The sequence below is a fragment of the Pipra filicauda genome, unplaced genomic scaffold, assembly GCF_003945595.2.
Source record: "Pipra filicauda isolate LSUMZ 115617 unplaced genomic scaffold, ASM394559v2 scaffold373_size706493_pilon, whole genome shotgun sequence".
Lineage (NCBI taxonomy): Eukaryota > Metazoa > Chordata > Aves > Passeriformes > Pipridae > Pipra > Pipra filicauda.
Window position 1 is genome coordinate 638198 of NW_024104502.1, and position 27997 is coordinate 666194.

Genomic DNA, 27997 nt, shown 5'->3' on the forward strand with positions numbered 1-27997 from the left:
CCATGTGTTGCAATCGCCTCACATGGGGCCCCTCGCGTCACTTCCGGGGAGGGGGGGGCCGCCGCCGGCGGGGCGCAGCGCCATTGGCCACCGCCCCTCCGCGCGCGCGCGGGGCACCCTGGGCAGCGTAGTCCCGGGGAGGGGCGGCTGGTCTCGCGAGAGCTGAGCGGCACCGCCCGCGCGCGCTTAAAGGGGCCCGGGGGGGCGGGGCCGGGAGTGTGAGGGGATGGGGGGGGCAGTGACAGTGACACCGACCCGGAGATATGGACAGAGGGGACAGGCGGGAAGGGACCGAGTGGATCACCTGTCCAACCTCCCTGCTCCAGCTGGGCCATCCCAGAGCACATGGCACAGGACTGTGTCCAGACGGTTCTGGAATATCCCCAGTGAGGAGACTCCACACCCTCTCTGCTCTCTCTCCAGGGCTGGGTCACTGCCCAGCAAAGAAGTTCTTCCTCCTGTCCAGCTGCAACTTCCCGGGCATCAGTTCCTGCCCGTTCCTCTTGGGCCATTGCTGGGCCCCCCGAGCAGAGCCTGCTCCAGCCTCTGCCCCCTCCCTGCAGCCCCTGACACACCCTGGGGAGGGCCCCTCTCAGGCTCTGCTCTGGAGGCTGAACAGCCCCAGCTCCCTCAGCCTTTGCTGCTCCCAGAGCTGCTCCAGCCCTTGGGCATCTCCGCAGCCTGCGCTGGCCCCGCTGCAGGAGCTCCCTGGCCCTGCTGTGCTGAGGAGCCCCAGCTGGGCCCAGCCCTGCAGATGTGCCTGCCCAGGGCTGGCCAGAGGGGCAGGATCCCCTCCTGCCCTGCTCCAAGGCTCTTCCTGATGCCCCCAGGATCCCATTGGCCTCCTTGGCCCCCAGGACACACCGCTGGGCAGGGACAGCTGGTTGTCCCCCAGGACCCCCAGGGCCTTCTCCTCTCCAGCAGGTCCCCCCCAGCCTGTGCTGGTGCCGTGGTTGTTCCTCTCCAGGTGCAGGACCCTGCATTTGCCTTTGTTGAATTTCAGAGGGTTCTTCTCTGCCCATCTCTCCAACTTGTCCAGACCCTCCTGAAGGGGTGCAGAGGCAACGCCTCCCAGCTTTGTGCCATCAGCAAACTTGCTGAGGAGGCATCAACCCCCTTATCCAAGTCATTGATGAACAAGTTAAACAATACCCAGAACTGAACCTTGGGGGGATACCACCAGTGACAGGCCCCCAACCAAGCCCTGTGCCACTGATCACAACCCACTGGGATATGACACTCAGCCAGTTCTCAATCCAGCCCACTGCCCATCCAGCCCACATGGCCTGAGTTAAGTGTCAAAGGCCCTGCTGAAGTCGAGGTGGGCAATACCCACTGCTCTCCCCTCAGCCATCCGGGCAATCATTCCATCTTGGAAGGCAATCGGGTTGAGCAAACATGACTTGCCTTTAGTGAACCCACACTGACTACTCCTGATCACACTCTGGGCCACCTCAGTCCCCCCAGGCCACCTGTTCTACACCCCACACCACCCCTGTGCCCCTTCCCCAGCCCCTGCCAGCTCACCTGGCCACAGCATGGACCATGTGCCCCCTCTAGCTCCCCTGGGCCAGACCCCACCCAGCAGTGCCTGATGGTCTGTACTGGGGGCTGCAGCCTCCCTCACACTCCAGGTGTTTCCTCCCTCTTCTGTGCCCTGTCCATGCAGCAGCTGCTGTCCCAGGCGCAGCCAAAGCCCTCAGCCCCTGTTCTGGAAACGCCCCTGGTCCCTTTCTGGCCCATGAACATCATTTGGAGGAGGCCAAGCAGGGCAGGAGGCAGGGAGAAGGGAGACAGGGGGAGATGGAAGGGTTTTATGGAGCCATAGGGTTATCTCCCATTTCTCTTTTCCTGGGAAGCATCACCTTCCTGCTGCCCCATCACTGCTGGGGGTGTCTGAGGGCACGCATGTCACCCACAGGGGTCTGGGCCAAGCCCCCCTGTGCTCCAGGCACTGCCTCAGAGGCACTGAAGGAGTGGTGACTGTCCAGAGAAGGGCAGCAAGGCCCAGGGGCTCAGGAGAGGCTGGAATAGTGCCCAGGGAGGAGGTGGCAGTGGCTGGCTGGGGGACTGTGCCCCACAGCCCTGCCCCACACAGGGGAGATGAGCACTGGGCTGGCTGGGAGGGGTGAGGGCCTCCTGCCCCACAGCACAGCCACAGCCCAGCCCCACAGCCCTGCTCGGCCAGGGCATCCTCCTGACCCCCTTCTGGGCCCAGGAGGGCAGGAGGTCACACCAACCCCAGGCAGATGAGGCTGGGGAGCAGAGCTCCCCTGTGCCCCTGCAGGGCCCTGGGCTGGGGCTTCTCCTGTTAGTGGGGGGGACTGGAGCTGTCAGTCCCTGGCTCTCAGGAGCACATGGCAGTGATGAGCCACCAAGCCCACCCTTGTGGCACTGTGGGGAGCTCACCCACCTTTCCTGCCTGAGCACAGGTCCAGGACTGCAGCCAAACACCCCCACAGCCTCAGTGTGCAGCTTTGCAACCCCACTGCCTGCCTTTTTTGCCCCAAAGATGCCGGGCAGGGGGTTTGGGAGTGCCAGGGACCGGGGAGCACCTGCCAATTCTGCCTCCAGGACAGTTCCAAATGGGACTAGCTGGAAACACAACGATGAAAGCACACTGAAGCCATTTCCTTGTTCCTTTCATTAAGTGTAGCAGGAGGCTGCTTCCCTTGTGCCTCCCCACCAAGGTGATGCTCTCCTGGGGATGCTGAGCAGGGGGGGCTCATGGCCGTGGTGTCTCCCCAGCCCCAGTCTGCCTCCCTGGGACGTGCCAGCTCTGCCCTTTGCCATCAGCCAGGGCCCTGCCCTGCCCCTGGGCTCTGACCTGTGCTGTGCCATGTTAGGGGGCAATCGTGTTCCCAGGACAGCAAGTGCTGCCACAGCCCGAGACCACTGCAGCCTCCTCTCCCTCCTGTGCTGCCTCTCAGCTCCCCAGGACAGGACACATCCCAGGAAAGCACCAGTGAAGCCCTGCCAGGGCTGGCCCAGCTGGGCAGCCTAGCCACCCAAACAGAGGCTGGGCTGGGACTCAGCCCAAAGCTGGGTTTTTTACCCTCAGGGTTGTGCCAGGAGGATGTTGTGAATTTCTGAACTACCTGGTCAGATTTAAAGTCCTGCTTCTCTTCTGGGGCTGAGCAAGTACCAGTTTCAACCCTCAGAGGTATTTTTTCCACATGCACCTAGTCCCACACAGCCCTTTTTAATCCTCCTTGGAGCAGGAAGACAGTGGATTAGGTGTGGCTTTAGGAGTTGATCTGCTGAGATAGAAGTTTTGTGTCCAGTGTGCCAGGGACAGTGTGCACAGAGGGGCAGGAGGTCAACTTACTCTGTGCTTCCCAGGCACTCCTGCCCTTCCAGCTCCATCCAGGGACTCTACTCTCTCTTTCCTCCTGGGCAGTGCTGCAAGTACTTCCCCAAGGAAGCTGAGTGCCTGCCTGCACAGGAACACAGCAGAGCCTCATCCCCACCAGGCACACTCCCCAAACAGGTCACACTGTCCCGAGCTGGGGGAGAAGGCTCCCAGGAAAGGGAAAGAAGGCACTGCAGGCACATGGAGATTCCTGTGCCTGGCTGGAAACTCAGCCTCCCCTCCCCTCTTAGTCAGGCAGGGGCTGTGATTGGGATCTGCTCAGTCCTGTTTGTGTCACTGGATGGTGTTTGAGGCTGACAGAGCCCGAGGGCTGTGCCTGGCACTGACCAGCTCCCACCACAGCTAGGTGGGAACATCATCCTGTTGCCTTTTCCCCAAAGTTTTACTAAATTTTTCTTGATTACTACCACCCACAGAGCAGTAATTTATTCCAGAGCTGCAGCACCACTGGAGCTTCCTGAAATAAGTATCGGCCTGTGTGGAAAACAAACCCCCAACAGCCTGTCCCAGTGCTGCCAGTGCCTTCCCAGTGGTGGGATGGCAACACTCAATGGCTCAGGAGAGCAGTCACTCCTTCCCCGAGGGGTACAGCCCAGCTGCTGCACCTCCTGCCTCCCTGGCAGGTTTTCCCAGCAAGAAACTGTTCTCAGCATGACACACATCACCTCATTTCACTGCTCCTTCCCCAGTTCAATAATTTAGCTTATAAAGGAGGAGCTAAGAAGAGCACATTAATAAATAAAGAACATCTTTGAAAGATATATTTAAACTGCGACAGGGAAAATAATTCATTGAAGAAGCAAAGGCCAATCCTGATCAATGATTCAGGACCCTGGAGGCAGCAGAGGATCCGTCCACGGCTCCGTGAGCCCAGCAGGGAGGAAATGGCGCGTGAGCAGCTCCCAGAGCAGCCCCCTGTCCTGGGCTGCCCCAGCCCTGCTCTGGCAACAGCTGGCTGCCTTTTGGGGGAGGCAGCAGGAACAGCTTCCACCGAGGATGCTTTGCAAACTGTTTCACTTAAGGACATTTCCTTTCAGCGCCTGAAACGCCCACCTCGCTCTGCCGGAGAATTCCTTCTCTTTTTCCGACTGTGGTTTTATCCAGGGGATCACTTTTGACAGGAGCAGCAGCAGCAGAAGGGAATTCAGGACAGAAGTCACCTGCAGTCAAGCCTTGTAAAAATAATTCTCAGGAGATGGCCAGCCACGTGCTCCTGCCCAAGCCCAGAGCAGGGTGGTGCTGTGACAGGACACAGCACATTCAGGACACAGAGCTGCCCATCCCGATGACACACACGGCTCCTGGGAGCAGCAGTTGCTGTGGACATGAACGTCCTTAGCCACTTGTTCCTCAAAACTTCCAGGAAAGCCCCCAGCCACGTGATCCAAGTAAACAGGGACAAATACAGACTTGCCACTTGAAAAACCCAACAGAACAGGGCCTGGACCCACACCCTTTGTGTCACTTGTACACTCACGGGAGACCCACATTCACTCCACCAGCCTGGTGGAAGCCCCGCGGGCTGGCAGTTGGCACCATCCACCCTGGAATCAGCCACAGCAGAGCCAGGGTCCCCAGGCCTCACCAGCTCCCCTGCTGAAAGCAAAGCGCTGAAGTCTGGGTTGGATCTCCTCAGTCCCCCTGCAATAAGGCAGCACAACACGAGTGCTGTGCAGACCCCCCTGCACAGCCGCCTGCCCCCCACAGCACCCCACGCTGGGCACCCCGGGCACTGCCCTTCCCTGCTCCTCTGGCTGCCCCGGGCCCCTTCCACACCAGGACAGAAGGCTGCAAGCTCCCCCTCACTGCCCAGCCTTGGTCCCCTCCAGTCTGTAACTTAACAGAAAGCTCGCAGAATCAGCACTTGTAGCCTTCCCCCATAGCTTCTCTTATTTAGGAAACTGTCTAGAGCCAGAAAAAAAATCCTTTCCTCCCTCCTAAATAGCTGAGGTGTCAGGACAAAGCAGCTGTAAACTGTGTTTCCTTTTCAGTCAATGACACAGAGAGACACAGATGTGGAAAAAGGAGACACAGATACCTTTACTGCGGCAAGGAGAACACACCTCCTTGGAAGACTGGGCTGTAGAGGCCACAGTGGGCAACTGCTGCTCCGAGCCTACCGCTGGTTTGCTAAGGCTGAGCCCAAGCACAGAGTGTCTGAGGGTGAAGTCCCAGTTACTGCAGTCACAGGACTTCAGGCATCTCGTGAGTGCAGCAGAGACACTCTCAGCAGGGACCTGACACCAGAGACCTCCTTTTTTCCTGTGAATGAAGCCCAAGTTCCAGACAGGCTGCCTGTTCCCCTGGAGCTCTCACAGGCTGTAACAGGCTCGTGTTCTCCATCAAAGGCCAGGATACCACGAACTCCATGTTGGACACTTTTCTGCTTTTATTTTAAAAAAATCCAGAGTGGATCCAGTAACAGTTTTATTATCAAGGAAATTGTTTTACCATAAGCAGAGAACAGACACAGGATGGAGCAGAAGGCTCAGACAAGCAAAGTATTTAACTTCCACATAGCCTCTTGTGTAAGAAATACTGTTACAGCTGAGTTTGAAGTACCCCCTTTCCTTGAGAACAAGGGTACCAGCCTAGCTCAGGGCTGAACAGTCTCTACCAACGTCACCAGCCTTGCCCTGCTGCTCACAGGCCTCATTACCTGCTCACAGGTCCTCAGATGCACAAGGAGGGTCCATGCAGTTCTTCTCCCTGTTCCAGCACGACTTCCATCTCCACCCTCAATTTAGTGACATGGTTTCCAAACTGGGATCTCAGATTTAATACACCATTGTGTCAGTATTAAATGATCAGCGAGTGCCCAGGTGCCTCAGGTGAACGCCCCAGGGCCCAACGCCTAACTCTGTCTGGCACGAATTAACTTTCATCAAGTGACAATTTATCTAGCAGACACATCACTAAGTTTATACATTAAAGAATTTTATATATAGAATACTGCAAAAACACAGTAAGTCTGAATTCTGCCCCTTTCTGCTCAGGAAGGTCCCTTCTCTCCCAAGCATCAAGAAAATCGACCTCTTCATCGTACTCCAGCCAAGGCAAGACAGAGACTTATTGCTTCTCTTCCTTCTGATCCCCTGAACTTCCAGAACCCTCTCGTTCAGAGGCCATCTGTGAAAACATTGGTTTGTTAGTCGTAGTAACAAACTGCTCCCAGACATTCTTCCCCAGCTCGGAGAGCCCCTCCCTCAGGGCAAGGGGCAACTGTCCACTGGAGAACAGAACCAACCTCACCTCTGCAAGAGCTCTGAGAGGGAGGGAGGGAACGATCTTCCCATTATTTCTGCTTTCCCAGGGGATGGAACAAGCTTATACTGCAGCTTTCCACAGTAAGGACAGCTCAGCACCCCCAAGGTCACCTGGGCAGTGCAAGACCTCCCTGGACAGGTAACAGGGTTCAAATGGGGGGGCCTTTCACTGGGAAGGAGATGGAGAAGAAAATCCCAATGGCCTTACTACTGTGGCTTTGGGCAGACTGAACAGAAAGCCTGTTTTAGTCATCCTGAAAATAAGATCGGGCATTGCTTTTCTCCTTCAGGCAGCCCCACACTGAGGGAAAAGCCCCCTCTGTGTCCTTCTTGATGCTCCTCATGAGGAGCTCCCAGCACTTCTCCATGGAATGCTGTACAGTACCAGAAGCCCTGGCCTGGATGCAGGGCACCTATGGCAGCATGGCCACGACTTCAGGCCTCCAGCTCTCCCTGACCTTCCACAGCTGCCCCTTCAGCCAGTGTCACTCAGAGGGAGCTGCTCCAAAGCTCAGCACCAGCCCAGCCCAGCTCTTCTCTGCAGTTTGGGATCCCAACTCCCTCCCAGCCCTTAGCTGGAATCTGGTGTTCCAACTCCCTCCCAGCCCAGCTCTTACCTGGAGTTTGGGGTCCCGACCCCCCCTTTCCCCATCCCAGGGCTCTGAGATGGAAGTGCCCCCAGACTTACCTTCTTGTATGCCATTTCAAAGAGCTTCAGGGAGGCCTGCTGCAGGCTGGTTGCTGCCTGCCTGATGTTCTCCCCCGTTTCAGAATCTTTACGAGCCAGAAGTTCCCTCATTTTAGCAATTTCTTCCTTTAGTTTGTTGCACTGCAAATAAGACACAACAAGCACAGTGAAATGCTGCACTTGGTTCACTGAGAATCTCCATCCCACCTATTTGCCGCAGCAAAACTACCTTTCCTTGCCAGAAATCATGAAGTTAAGCCTCAAACTGAGCCTGCAGGGACCAGGACTGTGCCCAGTTCCCAGTGGGCACCTGTCCACTTCACTAACCGTGTCCCAGTTGGCGTTAATGGGGCCTTGTTTGCTGTCTGGGCAGAGGTGCCAAGGACAGAGAGCCCTGCAGAGCCTGACAGCTCGCCAGCCGTGTCTCTGCCTGGCACACCTCAGCCATGAGTCAGCCACCCCAGGAGCCAGGGGAAGGGGAGAGAAAGCTGGTTTTCATCGATATTTAAGGCACTGTCAGGGAGCCAACGAGTAAGGCTGCTCACCACCCTGGTTAATCCCCTCGCACGTGGGAGGAGAAGCAGAGAGGCAAACCAAAGCAGTGTGGGCTCATCCCAGCCCTGCAGCCATCTGTCAACCCCCACACAGGCTGGCATTCCCCTGCCAGCCTGGCAGGGTGCTGGAGGGGCAGGGGGCTCCTGGGGACAGCTGTGCAAGGAACAGGCAGAGCTCTGGTCACACCACGGTGAGGGGAGGGAGAGCAACAGCTGCTGTCAGCCCCCATTGGCACAGGGCTGCTCCAAGCACTGCTGCCCACCTCCCCCTGGTATTCCCCCCAAAAAAAGTTATAGGGAACGGTCCCTGCAGGGAACAGGGATTTAGGCTTTGTGCTCCTGTATGAGAAAACTCCAGTGATCATAACCCCAGAGAGCCAGCCAGTATCATGGAATCACAGAATGGTTTGTGGGGGAAGGGACCTCAAATCTCATCCATTCCCACCCCCTGCCATGGGCAGGGACACCTTCCACTAGCCCAGGTTGCTCCAAGCCCCGTCCAACCTGGCCTTGGACACTTCCAAGGATCCAGGGGCAGCCACAGCTTCTCTGGGCAACCTGTGCCAGGGCCTCCCCACCCTCCCAGGGAAGAATTCTTTCCCAATATCCCATCTAAGCCTGCCCTCTGTCCATTTAAAACCACTGCCCCTTGTCCTGTCACTATCTGCTGGCTGAGAAACAGCCTTTTAACTGACCAGAGGCTACTACCAATAAACTATAATCATGTCCCCCAAACACCCCAGAGCCCCAGAATCTTTTTATTCTGCTTCCCAGAGACTGGGCGCTCTGTTCTGAACTTGGCTTTTGAAATCCACAGTGCACCACCTCAGAGTGGTGTGAAAAGCACTCTTTGATACTAAAACATCCGTTTCATTCCCAAGAGAGAAAAACTGGAGCTAAGCTGATACAGTAATTTTTATTGCCCCCCAGCTCCTGGGTGCTGTGCATGCACTGCCAGGACAGCACAGCAGCTCTGCCTTTCTCCCTGTGTTAACACACTGGCAGGCACTGTCCAGGATCTCCAGCTTTGGAGCAAAACTCTCTCACAGGCTCCAGCACAGTTCTTATCAAACCACTGCAAGGCCAAGCCAAGGACAGAGCTCGTGCAGAAACCTTTCACGAGCAGCCTCCCAGGCTCTGACATCCTCAGTGACACTGAACTCACACTTTGAAATGGGGTATTTGCCATTATCCAAACCCTGCTCCTCTAAGTTTGTTGTACAGCCTCCCACCAGCCACACTCATCCCAAGTCCCAAAACCAGAGACTGAGGACTATGCCACCTTTACCTGGCATGGAAACATGCCCGGAGCTGGTGCCAGGGCCCAGAGCCAGCTGTGAGTTAAGTGAGAGTCTGAGCAAAGACTGGATAAGGAACCTTACCTGCTTTACACTACAGGGTCAGGAACTCCCTACCTCATCTGCTGGCAGCTGATCCTTGAACTCCTCCATCTTGGACTCGGTGTCGTGGATGATGCCCTCAGCCATGTTCACAGCTTCCACACGTTCCTGGGGACACAGCTCGTCAGGGGCTGCTGCAACACCCCTGCTGACACAACCTGAGGACATTTCTCTGCCCAAACTGCCAAGCTCCATTCTAGTTCCCACATAGGGTCCTTCTTAGTGTCAAGGGGGCAAGAAAAGCAAGCAAACAATTCCTAGATGCACTCTGGCACCAAGAGGCCCAAAGAGGCCAGTCAGCCCTCACACTGCCACACTCAAACTCACTTCCCTGAGGTTGAAGTACTAAAGCAGTATCACTGTTGGCACACTGGAACTTCAGGGACAGCACAGCACACTCTGCTCCTTGGGAAAGCAACAGAGCTTTTGGAAAAGCTTTTGAAGCTTCTTCAGCAACAAGGACACTAGAGACAACTCAAATACTTGGTTGTTTTAGCTGTGTTCCCTTATTTCAAAACCTCCCATTTATGCATTCATTAGATTTCCACAGCAGTAAAACCATGATCTGAAAAGTTAATGAGGGAATTTTGACAATTACAATTACACAAGTCAAGAGAAGTGTTAAAGTAACCTAATCACCTTCCTCTAGAGCTCACTGAACAGGGGTGAGTCCCAGTTCAGGACTACAACAGGGAAGAACTTATCCAGCAATTTAAGATATAAAGTAAGGCAGCAGGAAAGTTTTCATTGCAGTCTCTTCAATGCCTCCCCTATGCTTCATGGTAATGATGAGGTTACTTAACAGTGGGACTTTCACACCAAGCTCTTTGATGGTTCTCCATCTAACCCACAAATGCTCATCAGCCAGTGCTTTGTGGCTTTACAAGTTCTGAGGTGATGCTGCTTCCTGTGAATTTATTCCCTGCCTTCTCCCCTTCAGTCCCTTTCTGATCCCTTCACTACTGAGGGCAAGATTTACAGCACTGCCTGAACACCTGAGGCAGCTTCCTACAGACTGGAAGAGCACAGACTGGATCAATCCCATGTGCCAGTTCCTGTAATCATTAATCATATGCTGGTGCCATATCCCACAGTCAGCCTGTGCTGTGTCTACTTAAAAATCAATGCTCTATATTTAGTTGGATAATTCATTAGTATTACCCTCATTAAAGCAATTAGTTCCAACCATCAATCCTGTGTGTATCACAGGTCCAGTCACTCGACTGGCAAGTGTCAGTCTTTCCTTGACACAGCCAGTGAGGATTTCCAGCACCTCCTGATGGCCTCCCCTGCACTGAGGGGCAACACTGTGCTCACATGGATGTGGAATTCCACATGCCACAGTGAGACTTCAACCACTATGGAAAGCAACCTCCCACTTTAACAAGGAAGAGGCTGAGGTGCACTTGTGTTTGGCAGGTTCTATAAATTAAGCTTTCAAATGAACTCAGAGTAGCTTAACTATCCCCACAGGGTCTCCATCTAACCAGAGCACTGCTGTGAGCACCCAGCTGCAGGGGGCTGGCTCCAAAGGCACAGGCAGGTGGGCAGCAAAGAGCAGTGATGGCAAAAACAAAAGTAGAGCTGCAAAGCTGTTAGTCATGAGCAACAGGCAGGTGAGTTTGCCCACTGCTGCCTCCATGGCCCAGGAACTCCTCAGGGAGCCAATAAAATGCCAGGCACACAGGGCAAGGCACCCAACCCAAACCCCAGAGCCAGATGCTTCTGCAGACACCTTCTTGCAACTCGGTGTGAACTGACTGTAAGGAAGGAAGCAGATACGGGGGGAAGAGCTCAAGGGCTCACAGAGCAGAGCCCCCAGCCCCTCAGAGGTGAGCACAGCCACTGGCACACGGGTGACAGGCAGCAGGGACCCCGTGGCCCCCCGTTACCTTCCTCCGCCTGTCCTCCTCCGCGTACTTCTCCGCGTTCTTCACCATGTTCTCAATCTCATCCTTGCTGAGCCCGCCCGAGGACTGGATCACAACTGCAGCACAGAGGAACATCAATGAACAACGTGCTCTCACCTTGAGGAGAGGATTATCTCCCAAACCTAACAGCAGCCTCGCTCAGGGACGCTGCACCTGTGAAGGTCTTGTGGGCAGCACAAAGCCAGCCAGTGTTTGCAGAGGCAGAGATGCTGCTGGCAAGGTAAAAACCTGATCTCTCAGATCTACAAACTCCACAACCTGCCCACTGGTCTGGTCTGCAAGTCACTTCGGCTGGTCTTCAGTTACTGCTCCTGGAAAGTGAGGGAGCACCAAAGCCCCCAAAGCAAAGGGGCATCCCAGGTTAAAACACGGAACTTAAAAAAAACCAACCTCCCACCAAAAACCCAACTAACAAAAAAATCCAAGGAGAAGGAATTGTTTTGTAAAGATTCCTATCCCTGTTGGAAAGCAGCCCAGGCTGGTGGCAGGATAAGACAAGTTCTCCACCCAGCTCCTTACACTGCCCTTAATAAGGGAATGTAGCAAGATTCTATGAGCAGGCTCTTAAAGGTCCCTTTTTTTCCCCTTCCATTAGTGTCAAAAAATATAGTCTAGACTTAACTAATTTCTGCAGTAATGCCTAATTTCATTGTGAAAGGGAAGACCAATATCCAGGACATCCAGGTATATTAAAATCCTCAAATGAAGTAAGTTTTCTATGTAAAATCTGCCAATGGTGCAAAACCCTGAACAAGGACACACATACACAAGTCCTCTGGATACAGATGTGGGATGAGCAATTCAGCTTTGTAATTAGGACCACATCTGCACACAGGTAGGCAGCTAAAAAACGTTCTAGTTGCCTATTATCAGAAGCCTTTTACTTAGCAGCAAAAGGCTGCCACACCCCCAAAATCTACAAGGAAATCGAAGTAAGAAGCAGTGTGGTTTTAGTAAGATGTTGCTGCCGAGAAGCCAAGAGTGTGATTAAGAGCAGCACATACCTCTGAGTTGTGCATACGGGGTTAATACTTTCCTTAGCTGAGTGTGCATTCCACTGCTCAAGGGTTGTTTCCAAGAAACAACTGAAGGGCAGTACAGAGGCTTCCCAGTTAGAGGAACAAGAGAGATCTATTTTCTACCAGGGGAATCCGTAAATGCTTCAAATTAATTTTCTGAGCCCACAACAGAGCTTTAGAAACTGTCAACTGTGGCATTAATTACCCTGGAACACCAGGCCTGACATTTCATTGCACCACAGAGCAAAACACACTGACAGCTTGAAGTCCCTGAGCCTCCTGCCAGTTCAAGACTTCCAGCCTAAGTGGATGAAAATGAACAAGGTGGTTACAGGGAATACCTGCTGCTCAAAAATACTTGACTCTCCAGACGTTTGTAATGGAGTAATGACAAACAAATACGGTCTTGGCAAGAGCTGAGTTGTTCAGCTATACACTACACACCTTGGACTCAGAGATCTTCCTAATTTGATTTCTCCCTTCAAGCAGACAGGCTCAGGGACAGCAATCCCTGTGATAGCAGAGGGCACTCCCAAAGGAACAGTGTGCCCAGCAGCACAGCTCAAGAACAACTAGTGCTGCATTGCCAAGCAAGGATTTTCTGTCCCTTCAGGGTAACTCAGGGCAGGATGTCACTGCTCTGAGCATCTCAGTGACACAGGACACCCTGGGAAGCAGCAGGAGCAGGGCCCACAAACACCTGTGAGCCCTCAGTTAGCCAACCTGTGCCCAAAACCTCTGGGCACTGAGGCATGGCTGACCTGTGCAGGAAACCCAACAAACAGCTGCACTCTGCCGAAACGTTGGTGTAGCGATCCCAGGAGATGGCAGGGCTGAGCAAGGACTGTCACACAGGGCAAAAGGACTCATGGGAAAACCCTGCCAGTGAGGACTGCCTTGACCTTGGCATGGTCAGGGGCTTCATCTCCGCCTAACGTGCAAGGAGAGCTTCCCTGGCAGGATCTGTCAGCAGGCTGCTGGAGAGGGCAGTGCTGTGTGCACACAGGAGCTTTACCACCTTAGAATGGATCTACAGGTGACTTCTGTCACTTCTCCCCTTCCCCAACTCACTCTGCCCTCCTTTCCAGGGGAGGCACTCAGCCGAAGATGACTTCAACTGCATCTGTGCTGCACTGACAACAGACTGCTTGGGTCATCCTTGCTCTTCATCAAACCAGTGCTGCAGTCCCCACCTGACTGTGGGGTGCCCACCAAGGCAGCATTCCATGACCTCTGGAGTCACCTGGTGTTCCCCTCAGTGCCCAGTGTGCCATGGCACCGCCATGATTCCCCCAGGCCTTTCCTCCCCATCCCTGGCATCCCAGAGCACTCACTCTGCTGTTCACGCCCGGTGCCTTTATCCTTGGCCGACACGTGCACGATGCCGTTGGCGTCGATGTCGAAGGTGACCTCGATCTGGGGCACTCCCCGTGGTGCAGGGGGAATCCCAACCTGGGAAGAGCAAGGGTTGGCCATCAGCTCCCACAGGGACACGAGCTCAGGGCATGAGGCTCCAGGGCTGGGCACGTTACCCTGGTCATCTGACAATGAATCAGCTATTAACCAACCCTCAGAGCTGAGTCCTCTGAGCACCTGTTGGCATCATGTGGTGCATCAGTATCTGGACAGATTTAACAGGATACAGGTTTCTACCCAGGACAGCTGCACAGAAACCATAAGTTTGGTTTCAAAGTGATACAGGTTCTGCTTTACTGCTAAACAAGCCCCTCTTCCATGGGCATGGTAGATGCTCTGTTTCCTCAGTTCTGGACACAGACTTCACGCACCACTTCTGAGGAACCATTTTAAGACAGTGACAGGCAGCACAGCTTCCTTCTAAAGTACAAAAGGCAAAGCCCTTCCTTTCTGCAGGGCTCTTCCAGCACTGACCAAACCCATTCTGGGCAGGGAGTTCATCAGGCAGCCCCACACTGCACACCAATCCCTGGAGCACATCTGTTCTCCAGTCAGCAGTGGAGACCTTCACAAGGTCTCCACACAATTGTTCAGAATGATGTGTTGACAGTTGACATCATGGCACACACACCGCAATCCCAACCAGGCCACAAACCTCCCAGGGTACCCTGGCTCACAGGGACTGCAGGTATCCTGGAGCCTGCTCCAAGTCCTGTCTCTGCAACACCAGAGGAAAGGCCAGCCTTCAGCTTATCTATTGCACAGGCTTGGGACTGCAGAGGTCTTTTGTGCCCAGAGAGCCCTTTTAGGTCAGCAGGCCCTAAAGCTGCAGCAGCCCCTGTGCCACATAAGGCTGCTCAAGAGACTCTCACCTCCATCTTAAATGCTAGTTGCTCCCCTGCCACAGAAAGGCTGTCCCAGAGCTGGGCTGTACCTCTGGAAGCTGCTTTTTTACTACAAATGGGGTCAAATGTCTTCTGTAAGTGACTCCCCCTCAACACTGCCTTGAGGGGTCAACTGAAATGGAGAAGGCTCTGAGTGTCTCAAAGAAGGTCGAGTCTAAGGTCATGACCAGAGTAGCCCACATACCAGTGTGAACTGGCCAAGGAGTTTGTTGTCACTCGCCATCTCTCTCTCTCCCTGGCACACTTTGATCTCCACTTGTGTTTGCCCATCAGCAGCTGTAGAAAACACCTATGGAAAAGGAATAGTGTGTTACTGTACAGCTAATAAATTGGAACACACGAACTGATGCAGTTACAAACTGACTGAAGGAATAAAAGGAAGCTACTTGGAACAGAAAGAATCACTAAATGTTCATTGTTCTCCTGTTCCTCTGACAAAATTTCAAGGCATCAAGACTAGCAACAGCCAAGCTCACTGGCATCTTGTCCTATGTGCACTTGGAGGCACAAAAACAGGCCATGCTGTGTCAGCAGCAGGTTCCATGGCAGCCACCCCCCCAAGAACATCTCCCCCTGAAGCAGCCGGGCTCTGCCCCAAGCCCACGCCCCAGGCAGCTCCGGGGTTATCAGTGAGCACACAGCAGCAGGCCCAGACAAGGCCAAGGAAGGAAAGGATCACACCCAAGTCTGTCAGAGCCTTAAAACATAGGAAAGAAGATAACTCCTCCTGAGGCATGCAGCCCAAGAAAGGCAGTGTTCAGCGGGTGTGGTGCTCAGTTGCAGAAAGTCTCCACACAATTCTTCTTCGGAATGATGTGTTGACAGTTGACATCATGGCACACACACTGCAACAACCCTGAGCTATCATCCTGGGCTATCTTGGCACCCTTTAATTCAACTCTCCTCCACTCCTGGGCACACTAATAATCAACAGAGATACTCACTGACTGACATTCAACCTCATTCCTACAACTGCTTCTCCTTGCCAGATGAGGAGGAGACAAGACCATCTACTGGGATGCTTTGGGAAGCCTTCACTGGGTGTCCAAGAGCACCCTGAAAGTCCCCCCATTCAGAGTCAATTCGTACCTGGCTCTTCTTGGTTGGGATGGTGGTGTTCCTGTTGATGAGCTTTGTGAAGACACCTCCCAGTGTCTCAATGCCCAAGGAGAGGGGGGTTACATCCAGCAGCAGCACGTCAGTGACGTCCCCAGCCAACACCCCACCCTGGATGGCTGCACCGATGGCCACGGCCTCGTCAGGATTCACGGCTTTGCTGGGAGCACGGCCAAACAACTCCTGCACAGTCTGCTGCACCTGCATGGAGACAGCACAGCTGTACTGGAGGAACCACCACTGCCACAGAACGTGCCAGCCTGGGCTCAGCCTGGCATCCCTGGGCTCCTGCTGCCACACGAGCCTGTGGCACGACAGAGACACTGAGCTTCAGGTCTGTGCCCCATCTTCCATGCACCCTATGAAATGCACTCGTTTCAGTCTAGACAACCCCTCCTCTGGAGGCTTTTGTGCCATCAAGTTTGCAGCTGCAAGTCAACTCACAGCAGTGCTTTTATGTAGCCCAGCCATATTCAGAAGGGATCACTCCATGCTCCCTGGGAACTCCATGCTCCCTGGGAACTCGCACAAGCCAACGCTGAGCAGAACACAGCTGTCAAGGACAGCACAGCTGTGGAGGCACAGACAGGGAAGGTAAAACAAATCCAGAAGCACAGTTCGTGTTGTTTGTGTGCAATAAAGGAGAAAAAAAAGGGAATTGTGTAAAGAACAGAAATTTCCAACTCTTTATTGAACAGGTTGTTTCAGCAGAGCAGATGTGCCGTGTCAGCAGCCTGAGAGGCGTTGTTAGCACTGCACTGCTCGGCCCCTTTGGAAGGACTGTGCCCATGATTCCAATAAACTTACTGCTGAGGCATCCACATGGGAATGCAGCAAGGGTCTGCACCAGAGCACAGCCCAGAACTCCCCTGCTCTGCCCCACAGGGGAAGGGTGTGGGACTTGTGCTCCTCTCCGAGTACAGCTGTTGGGCACACACCAGCACAGGGGAGCACAACATGCCTGGAAAACTGCTGGGAGCAAACATCCAACTGCACTGCAGCCAGGAGACACCTGCCCAGAGTGTTCATTACAGAGGAACACTCTTTATGTGTGAGCATATAATTAAGTGCAAGTCTTTCCCTCTGGAGGCATATTTTACAGAAACATTACTTCTAACCACCCACGGTACTTCTCCTCGAGTACTGGCCATGGAAGCGCTCCAAAGGAGCCACATTCCCTCCTAGCAGGGTGAAGAGAACAACATACAGAAGAGAAGGTTCTGGGCTGTGTACAACACATCAGCACTGATTTCAGAACCAGAGCTGTAACTACAGGCACTCAGGAAAGCATTCTTTAAGCATAAGGCCACAGATGCTGCGGGTTATAAAGGAGGGGGGAAGGAAAAAATAAATACAAAAAAGTAAAAATCAATATTTAAGTCCCGTCTTCCACCCCTAAAGGATACATAATGTTTCAGAAGAGGCTTTCCCACTGAGTGTTTGTCATCGCTTTATATGTAAGTAATCACACCATTTTTCCTTTATCCAGCTGGAACAACAAGGATTTTGGGAACATATAGCAGAGTTACTCCACTTAAGTTTTGGTCAGATCAGGAGCTTCTGTTTATCTCGTTGCTCTGGGTGACCTTCTGCTCACGCAAATATCACCTCCAGCCATCAGGGTCATTTAATACAGGGAGAAAAAACCCTCTCACCAAACTCCAAATGAACCCCAAGCAGGACCATGTACACACATACTGCCCTAGAGAGGACCTGCAAATCACAAATCTTAACAGCAAACAAACAGTCCAAGCCTGACTGATTCCTCTGGAATGAGATTCTGATGCTCTGTAGGAGAGGACACGCTGACCCCTGGAGAGAGCAGTGCACATCCCTGTTCAGCTCTGGCTTGGGGAGCAGCAGCCTGACTGGCTGGAACAGGAGCAGTGAATCACCTGCAGACAGCACCTTATCTACAAGACTGTGCATGTCAGCACAGCAGTCTTTTAAGTTACCTGTTGGTGCTTATCTGCACTGAATAGAAGGGCCAGGCATTAGATAAGGAGTGTCTGGAACAGACAGGGAAATGGGCCTGCCAACACCCAGCCTCCAACAGCTATCTGATCACACACAGCCAGCAGGTATCAGAGCAGTTCTGCTCCTGCAGCTTCTTCCCAGCTGCTGTAAGTGCTCTACACAGGGAGCAAAGCCCATGGGGGGCAAAGATTACTGACAGGTGACTGTCACTGAAGTGTACCTTTATCACACACTGAGGCCACAGCAAGAGAAACACCCTGTACATCTCCACAGTGCTGCCTCTGTCCATCCATACCAGAACATCAGGCTGCAGCTGGACATGCAGCTCCAGACATGTCCCACTTCACTTTGTGAAGTGCAACTCAGCTACAGCCCCCAGACCAAGCTGAGCTAATTAACAGGATGAGAGTCCCTCAGCACTGCTTCCATGGGACTCCTCAGCACATCTGCTCTGCTCTGGGGGCCCTCAGCTGCTGGGGCTCTGAAGCCACCAGACCCTCAGCTTTTCTGCTGCAAGCCCAGGGCAGCTGTGCCAGCTCTGCCTGGAGTAGGGACTGAGCTCATACCTTTGGCATTCTGGTCATGCCACCGACCAGGATGACTTCCCCAATGTCACTCTTGCTGACTTCAGCATCCTGCATGGCCTTCTGGCACGGTGCCACCGTCCTCTTGATGAGATCAGCCACGATGCCCTCAAACTGTGCCCGAGTCAGCTTCATGTTCAAGTGCTTTGGTCCGGAGGCGTCCATGGTCAGGTAGGGCAGGTTGATGTCAGTCTGCAGCACAGAAACAGGCTTGGAGTGAACACAGCAATGGAAAATAGGGCTGCTCCACAGTCAGATCAAGTTCCAGCTTCTGTTGGCCTGTACTGAAGCATCTGCATGGCTGCTCACCCTACAGCCCAGGCCTTAGGTGGCAGCAGGAACACTTTTATGTTTGTCTCTTCTCTCAGAGAAGAGACAGTTATTTTGTTCCACATCTCACGGTTACAACTGTTAAGCTCCCATTTTAATACTGTGTTATTGCAAGGTTTTGCATTGTTAAGAAAAACAAATTAATTAGTCATAGCCAAGAGGTAAGAGCTGAAACACTGGAAGTGACAACATTAATCCCGTTCCTTTAGCACAACTCAGGAAAAAGCCCATCTTCAGAGTTCCCAAAGATTCTGCCAACTAACATTCCATATCAGGTAAGCTCCTTGAAGAAAAGAACTCATGGCTGTTTTCTAAATGCCAACAACTCATGTTCGACAGCCAAAGTTAATTAGTGCAAGGGACCATAATCCCCACTTCCTATGGCTATTTCTGAATCTCTTACAAATTCACATGCTGGATTTATAAAGCAAATCTTATACTGAAATCATTCAAGTGCTGAGTCATGCTGACATCAAAAGACACTACAAATCAAAGCAATTAGAACATTAGTGCTTTAAGCTCTAGAGATTAAGTTTACACAACAAGAACTAAAGCCACGTTACTGACTAGAGGTGTGCAGTCACTTTACAAACAGCGTGGTAAAAAGCATGAGGGGAAAATGGGGCCAAAAGCAAGTTGTTTTCCCTTCACTGCTAAAGAGTTAAGGAATTCAGTTTTTCCTGCTATGAACAAACTGGATTTGCCAGCTCTTGAGCACATAAAACAGAGCCTGCTATGTCTCTGGCAGAACTAAGCATCCATTGTGACTGGCCTAAACTCCTTGCTATGAGCTCCCCACTGGCCAACAAAAAGACCACCATCAAATAAAATTAAAAATGTTTATTCAGAACCTAGAAATTGGCAGAGTCCCCATTTCAATTACTATATAATTGACCTTAATTTCACTTAGCCAGGACTATTACACTCCCAACTTGCTCCTTCTCCAGCTCCTCATTCAGTAGTGAATAAAGGACACGCTTGAATGCATTAATACACAAAGTGGATGGAAAAAGGAAAGGGGGTGTATGTTGCCCAATGTCTGGACAACTCTTCTATAGGCAAGTAAGTTGAGATTCTTTATAGAAATCACTACACAAATTAGCTGTTTCAATGGAATGAGTAGCATCAAGGTTTTCCAAGGCTTTCGAAGAGCTTGCACAAATAAGTGGTTCCAGTAACCCAGCAGCACTGGCTGCAGCTGAATTCCCTGCAGCACAGGGAAATTCTGAAACACAGAGTAAGCTGGGAACAAGGTCACATTCCCTATAGGATCAGAAAACACACTGCCAGAAAAAAAGGCAAAGTCCAGCACCATTCTCAGCTCCCAACAAGCAACTGTGCTCCAGAACAGCTCATCCTGGTACAGGACTTGCTGTGACAGTGACACTGTTTGGTTACACAGAAGAGCTTCTTGTTGTGCCACAAGAAAAATCAGCAATGTCAGAGCTTTGTACACAAAGCCAATGCAAAACTCACAGCATCTCACAACATTGTACCAGACTGCTCTGGACCCAGGCACGTACCTGCACAGATGATGAGAGCTCACACTTGGCTTTCTCTGATGCTTCTCTCACTCTCTGAAGGGCCATGTTGTCTTTAGTGAGGTCAACACCCGTCTGAGTGACAAACAACAGGGTAAGTGACAAACAACAGGTTAACAGACTCAGCTTCTGCTCAGGAGTCACCTCACCGCAGTTCACCTTCTCACCACTCTTGACTCTAAAGATATTTCTAGAATACAGCCTGCTATGTGCACTTCTGCTGCTCTCACTTCTGGCAGAGGTATTTAGCATTTCAAATGTGCCAGCCCTCTCTGCTCTGCAAGTGATTATACAGTAAGGTACAGATTAAAAGCTTGGAAAAGCTGCTGCATCACAGAATATAAAGACAAGGCTGAATTAGCAAAGGAGTTGGAATTACCATTGCAGTTTCCTCCAGCAAACCCTGTCTTACACCTGTGCTATCACGTTCAACTGCACCAGATACTGATCTTTAAAAGCAAGCAGACTATGCATAGGAGAGTCCTACTACACAAGAGAGAAAAAAGGCAGAAGTCCTGCTATTCTATGTCTTCCAGGAGATGAATAATCCACCTCAAGAAGACAAATGTAAGAACTGGAAGCTGGGCCAACAGGTGTCTAATACTCTTAAATTTTAACTGTGCCATAAGTGACAAAACAAGTCCTAATAATTAAAGATTCCCATTCTTCTACAGAAGTGAGTTTGAAAAGCAGGGTAACACTCTGCTCTGAAGAGACACCTTACCTCTCTCTTGAACTCTTTCACAATATGCTGTAGTAAAGCCTGGTCAAAATCTTCTCCACCTAAGAAAGTGTCACCATTGGTGGACTTCACCTCAAAGACCCCCTTCTGGATTTCCAGCACAGAAATATCAAAAGTGCCACCACCCAGGTCGTAGACTGCAATGCTGCAGGGAGAAAGGCAGGAAAACATCACTTTCTAGACAAAGTTGCGTGGCTCAAAACTCACTCTCCCCAAAAGATGCAGCGTGCAGAACTCACTCTGTTGCCCACAGAAGTTAAAAGCCCCTCTAAGGACAGCAGTAAACAAACCTCACAGTGCACAAATCCTTTGAGCACTGTGAGTCCACGGGGCAGTTTCTCAGGCTGTGCTGCACGATGCCCAGCCTTGCCCATTATTTCAGAGAGGGCAGTTCTTCCCTCTTCAAAACCAGACCCACATCCAATGACAAGGGCAGGGACACCACAACTATTATGAAACAGGTTTTTCAGAATGTGAGGCTTTCACAGCACTGTCATCTCCATCAGAAATACACAATCTCTAACAGAAGCCCTGCATTTACGTAACCAGCCCTGACAGCAGCAGAAGGCTGAAGGCAGGCAGGGAAGCTGCAGGCCATGGGTACCTGCCACAGCTCAGGGTACCTCCTGTGCTACCCTGCAGCACCACTGGCTGTCACCCAGCTGTCCTGCCACACCCATCACTGCCACCAGTGGGCAAGATCATTAAATTGACATCAGGTTTGATAATTAAGTTGTAGCTGCAAGTTATGAACTCTCCTTCTGTAACAAGGTTGGCTGGCACAGAGCAGAGGTGACATTGCACAGCTCTGACTCATGGCTGTGAGTCCACCTTGGCACAACTCCAACCAACGCTCTAAAACCCAGAAAGAACAAGAGGCATTTCCAAAGCAAATCCCAGCACGTTATCTGGGAGAGGGGAGGTGCAATGCACAGGCACTCACACTTTGTCTTCTGACTTGTCCAGACCATAGGCAAGTGCAGCTGCTGTTGGTTCATTAATCACCCTCAAAACATTCAAGCCAGCGATCTGCCCAGCATCTTTGGTAGCCTGAGGGATAAAGAGGAACAGTGCTGACTACTGAAGTTAAATGCAATTTATAAGCCCCCAAATCTTATAGCTTGATGAGTACCTGTCTCTGAGAATCATTGAAGTAAGCAGGGACTGTGATCACAGCATTCTTTGCTGCGTGCCCCAGGTAATTTTCTGGAAAAAGAAGGAGACAAAACAGAAGGTTATCCTTGTAAGAACACCAAGTCATTATTCACAGAATCACAGAATGGTTTGGGCTGGAAGGGACCTTAAAGCCCATCTCATTCCACCCCCGCCATGGGCAGGGACACCTTCCACCAGCCCAGGTTGCTCCAAGCCCTGTCCAACCTGGCCTTGGACACTTCCAGGGATCCAGGGGCAGCCACAGCCTCTCTGGGCAACCTGTGCCAGGGCCTCCCCACCCTCACAGGGAAGAACTTCCTCCTAATGTCTAATCTAAACTCACTCTCTTTTAGTTTGAATCCATTCCCCCTTGTCCTGTCACTACATGCACTTGCAAATAGTCTCTCTCCATTATTAAGTAGTTTGAAATCATTTTTCTGAACTAACAACACAAGAAAGACTTGCTGTTTTCTGGGAAGATGCAGAGGGAGCAGTGCAGAAATTCAGTCCTTTCACATAACATGGAATAGTTTGTAGACTTTTGACAGCACAGCCCTATTTTGGCAGCACCTCCACAACTCCATCAGTGACTGGATGGCACTGGTGTGAATTCATCTGAGACCTTAACTTGTCTATTTAGTGTGCAAGGCTGAAGCTGTTCTCCACTTTTTTTGAGGGTTCAACATGTGATGCATTTACAACTTCCTCTTTTTCATCCTGATTACCAAATCTGCTGTTGGTAACTTACACAGTACAAATAATGTACATATACTAACTTTATAAGCATTTAATTAGTTCAATACTTACTAAAATAATTTTTAGAACACTTATTAAAATAAGTTTGTGTTTCATTTTTGAGACAGCAAGTCAGAAAAACACGTATTACACCTCAATTCAAGGTCATGAACTGCTCTCAATAAAAAGAGAAGGATGCCAGGAAATGCAGATTCAGACCTGCTGAAATAAAATGTGCAGGGTGCCCTGACAGGACTCATGGCTGTGCACTAGCCCAGCACAGAGCTCACCCACTGCATTGTTCTCTGCTGCTTGCAGAGCCAGATCCTTCCATAGCTGGAGTCATGGAGCACCCAGGCCAAAAGCCAACACCTTTATGTCTAAGGTAGAGGCACACCATCCTCCAAATAAAAGCCAGAATTATCATCTCTAGATGCTCACATACCACACACTCTTGAGTGGAGCTTTGGCAAATGTCCAGGACCTAACACTGGAAAAACAATAACCTCTGGATGAAGCTTCAATCCTGCCCTCCTCACACCTATCACTGGACACAATATTTACCAATGAGGATGAAGAAGACAGCCACTGACTGTTCCCTCTCTGTATCACTCAGTGTCCCCAGAAACCATTTTATAGGAATTGAAATAGAAAAAAAAATCCTCCAGGCCAATGGCTCTTTTCCCCCAGTGACCATTTAAAGTCACCACTGGCTAATTAGCCATTCATTGAGCCCAACAATGGGGTCCCTTAACACTCCCTCTCTCCCTACATGCTCTCCACCCCGCAGCTGAGGAAGAACAAAGCCACTGCAAGGCCTGGCTGCCCCAGCCCGTGCCCAGCTGCAGCCAGGGAGGCACAAGGACTGAGCTTCCAAGGAAACGGAGCTCCCCCTTCTGAGTGAGTGTGAACTCATTCACAATGAGGATCAACTCGGGCAGTACTTAATTCTGGTAAGAGTACCCTTTAAGTAAAGCACTAATATCTTGCCAAAGGTCTGGGATTGAGGAGGGAATGATCTTCCTTGAGGCTTCCTAAGAGCCCACTCTGTACCCTCCCCCCCACCTACCCTGTTCTGTGAGGCTTTGGTACCAAAAAAGCACCTTTTTGGCTGCAGCACCTCCATTTACAAAGCACACAGACAGCAAAGACCAAACTGTACCAACCTGCAGTTTCCTTCATCTTCATTAGGACAAAGGCACCGATCTGGCTGGGAGAGTAGAGCTTCCCATGGGCCTCCACCCAGGCGTCCCCGTTGGAGGCACGGACAATCTTAAACGGGACGTTCTTACTGCAAAACACCGGCATTCCACGCTCAGTTGCTCTATCACCAGGTAACATGGACAAGTTCTAGGCAAAGAACACTGAACTTGCCAGCAGCAGCCTCAGATCCAGAGGCCCAGGAGTACCAATATGCTGCTCCTGCTTTTAATCAGCTACATCATTTAATCATAAACCTGAGGTATGATCTTACAGCTTTGATTATAAATACCCTCAAGAATGAGAAAAGTCTTCACTTTCTCCTTCCACATCAGGAAGACTTTTTTACTTCTTCTCTGAAAGCCTTAAGGTGATCAAAAACTAAGAGATCCTGAGATGACCTCAGCTGGTCAGTGCATGGTGCTACCAACACCAGTGTTGTGAGTTCAATCCCTGGAAGGGCCATTCCTCTAAGAGTTGGACTCAATGATCCTTGTGGGTCCAACTCAGGACATTCCCTGAAGCTCTGAAAACCTGGAAAGCTTGGCCCTCAGACAGGAGCAATGAGACCCGAGGGCAGAACCGCTTCACCCACAACAGGGTCATATTTTAAAGCATAGGAGGGTGGTGTTTTCCGCCCCCCTTGCTGGCAGTGGGGTCGCTCCCCTCACTCACATGTCCTTCTTCACCTCCGAGTCGTCGAAGCGGCGCCCGATGAGGCGCTTGGTGGCGTAGAAGGTGTTGTGTGGGTTGGTGACCGCCTGGCGCTTGGCCGGCATCCCCACCAGGCGCTCGCCGTCCGCCGAGAACGCCACCACCGACGGCGTGGTGCGCGCTCCCTCCGAGTTCTCCAGCACCTGGGACACAGAACGGGTGAGCAGGGAATCGCCCCGAGGGCACTGAGCTGGACACTCCAATCCTAACAACGCTCCCTCCTCACTCACCTTCGCTTGCTTCCCTTCCATGACGGCCACGCAGGAGTTGGTGGTGCCCAAATCAATCCCGATGACGGCCCCTTTAATGGCTTCTGAACTGCAAAGCACAGTGGGGGAAAATGAAATTACTGCTAGAGAGAAGAACTAGACAGTAAAAAAAACTGCCAGCCCTGAAGACAGGACGAAAGCAATTTTCCAGCTGATGCTGAAGCAAATCCATGCTGCATCCTGACCTAAGGCATTCTCCAACTCTTACACTGGAATTTAATCTTGTGCCTCTGTTCTCAATCAGATCATTTACAGGTAAATCCTTGTTTGTTAGAATAAACATATAAAATATTCCTCTTCACCAAAATATCTTTACTATATGCACATATATTTATTTTCTCAACAACTCTTATGATTTTGACATAATTTTGACATTTTGACATAAAACAAAATCATAACTAATTTTGTCCCTACACAGACCAGACTTGTCTTGGGTTACTTTTGATCATAGTCACAGACTGGTTTGGATTGGAAGGGACTTTAAAGATCATCTCATTCCACCCCCTGCCATGGGCAGGGACACCTTCCACTAGCCCAGGTTGCTCCAAGCCCCGTCCAACCTGGCCTTGGACACTTCCAGGGATCCAGGGGCAGCCACAGCTTCTCTGGGCAACTTTGATGTTTCAACTTGTTTGAAAACAGCCACCTGGAGTCAAAATACTACTAAATAGATGGTATTTGTTTATTTATCATTGCTTAGCATGGGGAGAAGGATCCACAATGATAAATTGCTCAGCCCATGTGGGGTTCTCTGAGCCAGAGCCAAAGGAAACCACCTTTTCGATCCTGAGGAGCAACAAGTTAATTTAAGTCTGGAAAATGGGATTAAAAAAAATTGGAACCTCCTCCTCCTTTCTAGGAAGAGTGTATTAGCCCTCTCGAGGCTCAGAGAACCCTGAATCACAGCTTTGCCTTACAGAGCCATGCTCTGGGATGGGGAAGGCATTCTGCAGGCAGAGCAGGACTGTTTATCACCAGGACATCATCTTCTCCCTCCCCAGGCTGCCAGTGGCTCTAACACCAGTTCCAGGAACAAAGCAGTGATCTTGGAATGTCCAACTGCTCAGGTTGTCTGCATCAAACAGAACCAGTTTTCCTAACACAGATTTCCCAGCCAATGCCCAAATCAGCATCAGCCACAAATGTCTGATTAAGGAAAAACCAACTGCTACTCATTTCCCATTACCTTGGAACAGGAAAAATAAGTGATTCAAATGCATGAGCTGTTTGAAATGAACTTTATCCCCAGAGCAATGGAGCCAGGCATCACTCATTCCATGGCAGTGTAAAACAACTTGTTCCATCAATGTTCAGGGTACTTTTTAGTTTGTTTGTTTTTAATCAAACAAATCTCAACAATCCACATTTTGTGGGAGAAGAGGCAAAGAGCAGCTCTCAAAGTTCCCTTGGAGATAAAGAAACAGCCTCAGAAAAGTTCCACACGGAGGTTCTGGTTTTATTTTGCTGGGTTTGCTCTGTTACTCCATCTCTGGCTACAACAACCAGTTCTGGTATCAAGAGGACAGTAAATATCAACATCAAGCAACCAAACCCCAAACCCCAAGGAAATACTCACGCATATCTCCTGATGGAGGCTGCTCTGAGGACATTCTGACTGAGGCCGTTCCAGAACGTCTGAAAACAGACACATTGATGGAAACTTAGTTTAAAACATCAAGTGGTCTTCAAACCAAGGCTTTCAGAGGCAAGCAGTGTCTGAAGCTACACTGTCCCACTACAGCGTTTATCTTTAAAAACTTGGGTGTAGACTAAGGAGGGATTTGAGAAAGAGTCAAATTGATTTAAAAAACCCCAATTACTGCACCAATTCATCTGCCATACCCCTGATTTCTATGACAGAACGGAGCATTTCCCTCAGACAGGACAGCCTATGAACGTGTTACCAGCAAAAGACATTTCAGCAAGTCAACTCTGAACCTTCAGCTTCCAGTGAGCAGCAGCACCAGATAAACATTAACCCCATTTCTCGAGGCTTTGTGCCTGGTCAGCAGCAAACGACCTCCTACATCCCTTGAGGGATCTGTGCTCCAGATTTTGCTGCACAGCTCCAGCAGCTTGGCCACTCTGAGCCTTTCTGCAGTGGCCACCCCTCTGCACATGTAAACCAGCATCCTAGAGGGCTCTGGGAGCTTTAGCCCTTGTTCTGTTTGAGAATGAGCTTTTAACAAGACATCTCAATACAAACAGGGACACGACAAGAATATTTTGCTCATTTTTCAGGACCTGTGACGCAGGTACAGCCCGTGGGTGGGTGAGGCTGCTGTGGCCAGTGTTGTGGGATGTGCTATCCCTGCCTGTCCGTAAATCCTGCCCTTCCCAGCGCGGTCCCTGCTCTCACCGTCACTCGGAGAGTGAGGGACCCACCACTCCCACCACAAATTCACTTTATACAAAACAGACCCAGCCACGCGAACAGGTCCCTCTGCACCCCCGGGGGCTGCTCCGCCCCGCGCCCACAGTGATATTTTCTGAATAAAACCTGAGCACCTGAGGGGCCGCGGCCCGGGCCTGTCCGGGGGGGATCGGGACTCGCCCCCGCCCCGCAATGTCCCCTGATCCCCCTCCGAAGGCCCCCTCTGTCTGTGCCCCAGTCCCTCCAGGCCTCACAGCCCCGTAACGTGCCCACAGCATCCCCCGGCCTTCCCCCAGAGCTTCTCCCGTCCCCTCTGATCCCTCGGTCCCCTGCAGCCCCCACAGCCCCTCCCGCTCTCCCATGTCCCACAGCCCGTTACTCCCGGCCCTCCCCTAGGCCTGCCCGTCTCTCTCCCGCTCCCTCCGACCCCTCGGGACCGCACAGCCCCGCGATGTCCCCGCAGCACCCCCTGCTGCGCCCCGGACACCCCGTCCTCGCTAATCCCGCCGCCCCCCCGGTGCCGCCTCAGGCCTGCCCGTCTCTCCCCCCCGTCCCCGCCGCGGTACCTGCGCGCGCGGGGCGGGGTGCGCGGGCCGGGCGCGCGCCCGGCGCAGGGGCAGTGTGGCGGCGCGGCTCGCGCTCAGCATGGCTGCACAGCCCGCGCGGACACGGACACGGCGCGCGGCGCTTCTGGAACCCTCCACACAC

At 51.7% G+C, this 27997-nt stretch overlaps 1 protein-coding gene and 1 non-coding gene across 2 annotated transcripts; both read right to left on the reverse strand.

The window, feature by feature from the left end:
* Positions 1-5738: 5738 nt before the first annotated feature.
* On the reverse strand, positions 5739-27984 carry HSPA9 (heat shock protein family A (Hsp70) member 9). Its single transcript, XM_027711286.2, has 17 exons — positions 27856-27984; positions 26492-26550; positions 24877-24964; positions 24608-24789; positions 23899-24023; positions 21975-22048; positions 21786-21892; positions 20825-20987; positions 20083-20175; positions 18212-18421; positions 15642-15869; positions 14737-14841; positions 13566-13683; positions 11174-11268; positions 9297-9389; positions 7328-7468; positions 5739-6502 (listed from the first exon to the last, which is right to left on the reverse strand). Exons 1-17 carry the CDS (start codon positions 27934-27936, stop codon positions 6443-6445), a joined length of 2022 nt encoding a protein of 673 aa, XP_027567087.1. The 5' UTR covers positions 27937-27984; the 3' UTR covers positions 5739-6442.
* Positions 15321-15392, reverse strand: LOC113982786. The gene has a single exon (XR_003538885.1). It is a non-coding gene; the product is annotated as a small nucleolar RNA SNORD63 (small nucleolar RNA).
* Positions 27985-27997: the final 13 nt, after the last annotated feature.

Coding starts and splice junctions, on each gene's coding strand:
- HSPA9 (XM_027711286.2), bottom strand. CDS start 27,936: ATGCTGAGCGCGAGCCGCGCCGCCACACTGCCCCTGCGCCGGGCGCGC. Junction 9,390..11,173: donor AGGAGGACAGGCGGAGGAAG/GTAACGGGGGGC, acceptor CTGTGTCCCCAG/GAACGTGTGGAAGCTGTGAA. Junction 7,469..9,296: donor ATCAGCTGCCAGCAGATGAG/GTAGGGAGTTCC, acceptor TCTTATTTGCAG/TGCAACAAACTAAAGGAAGA.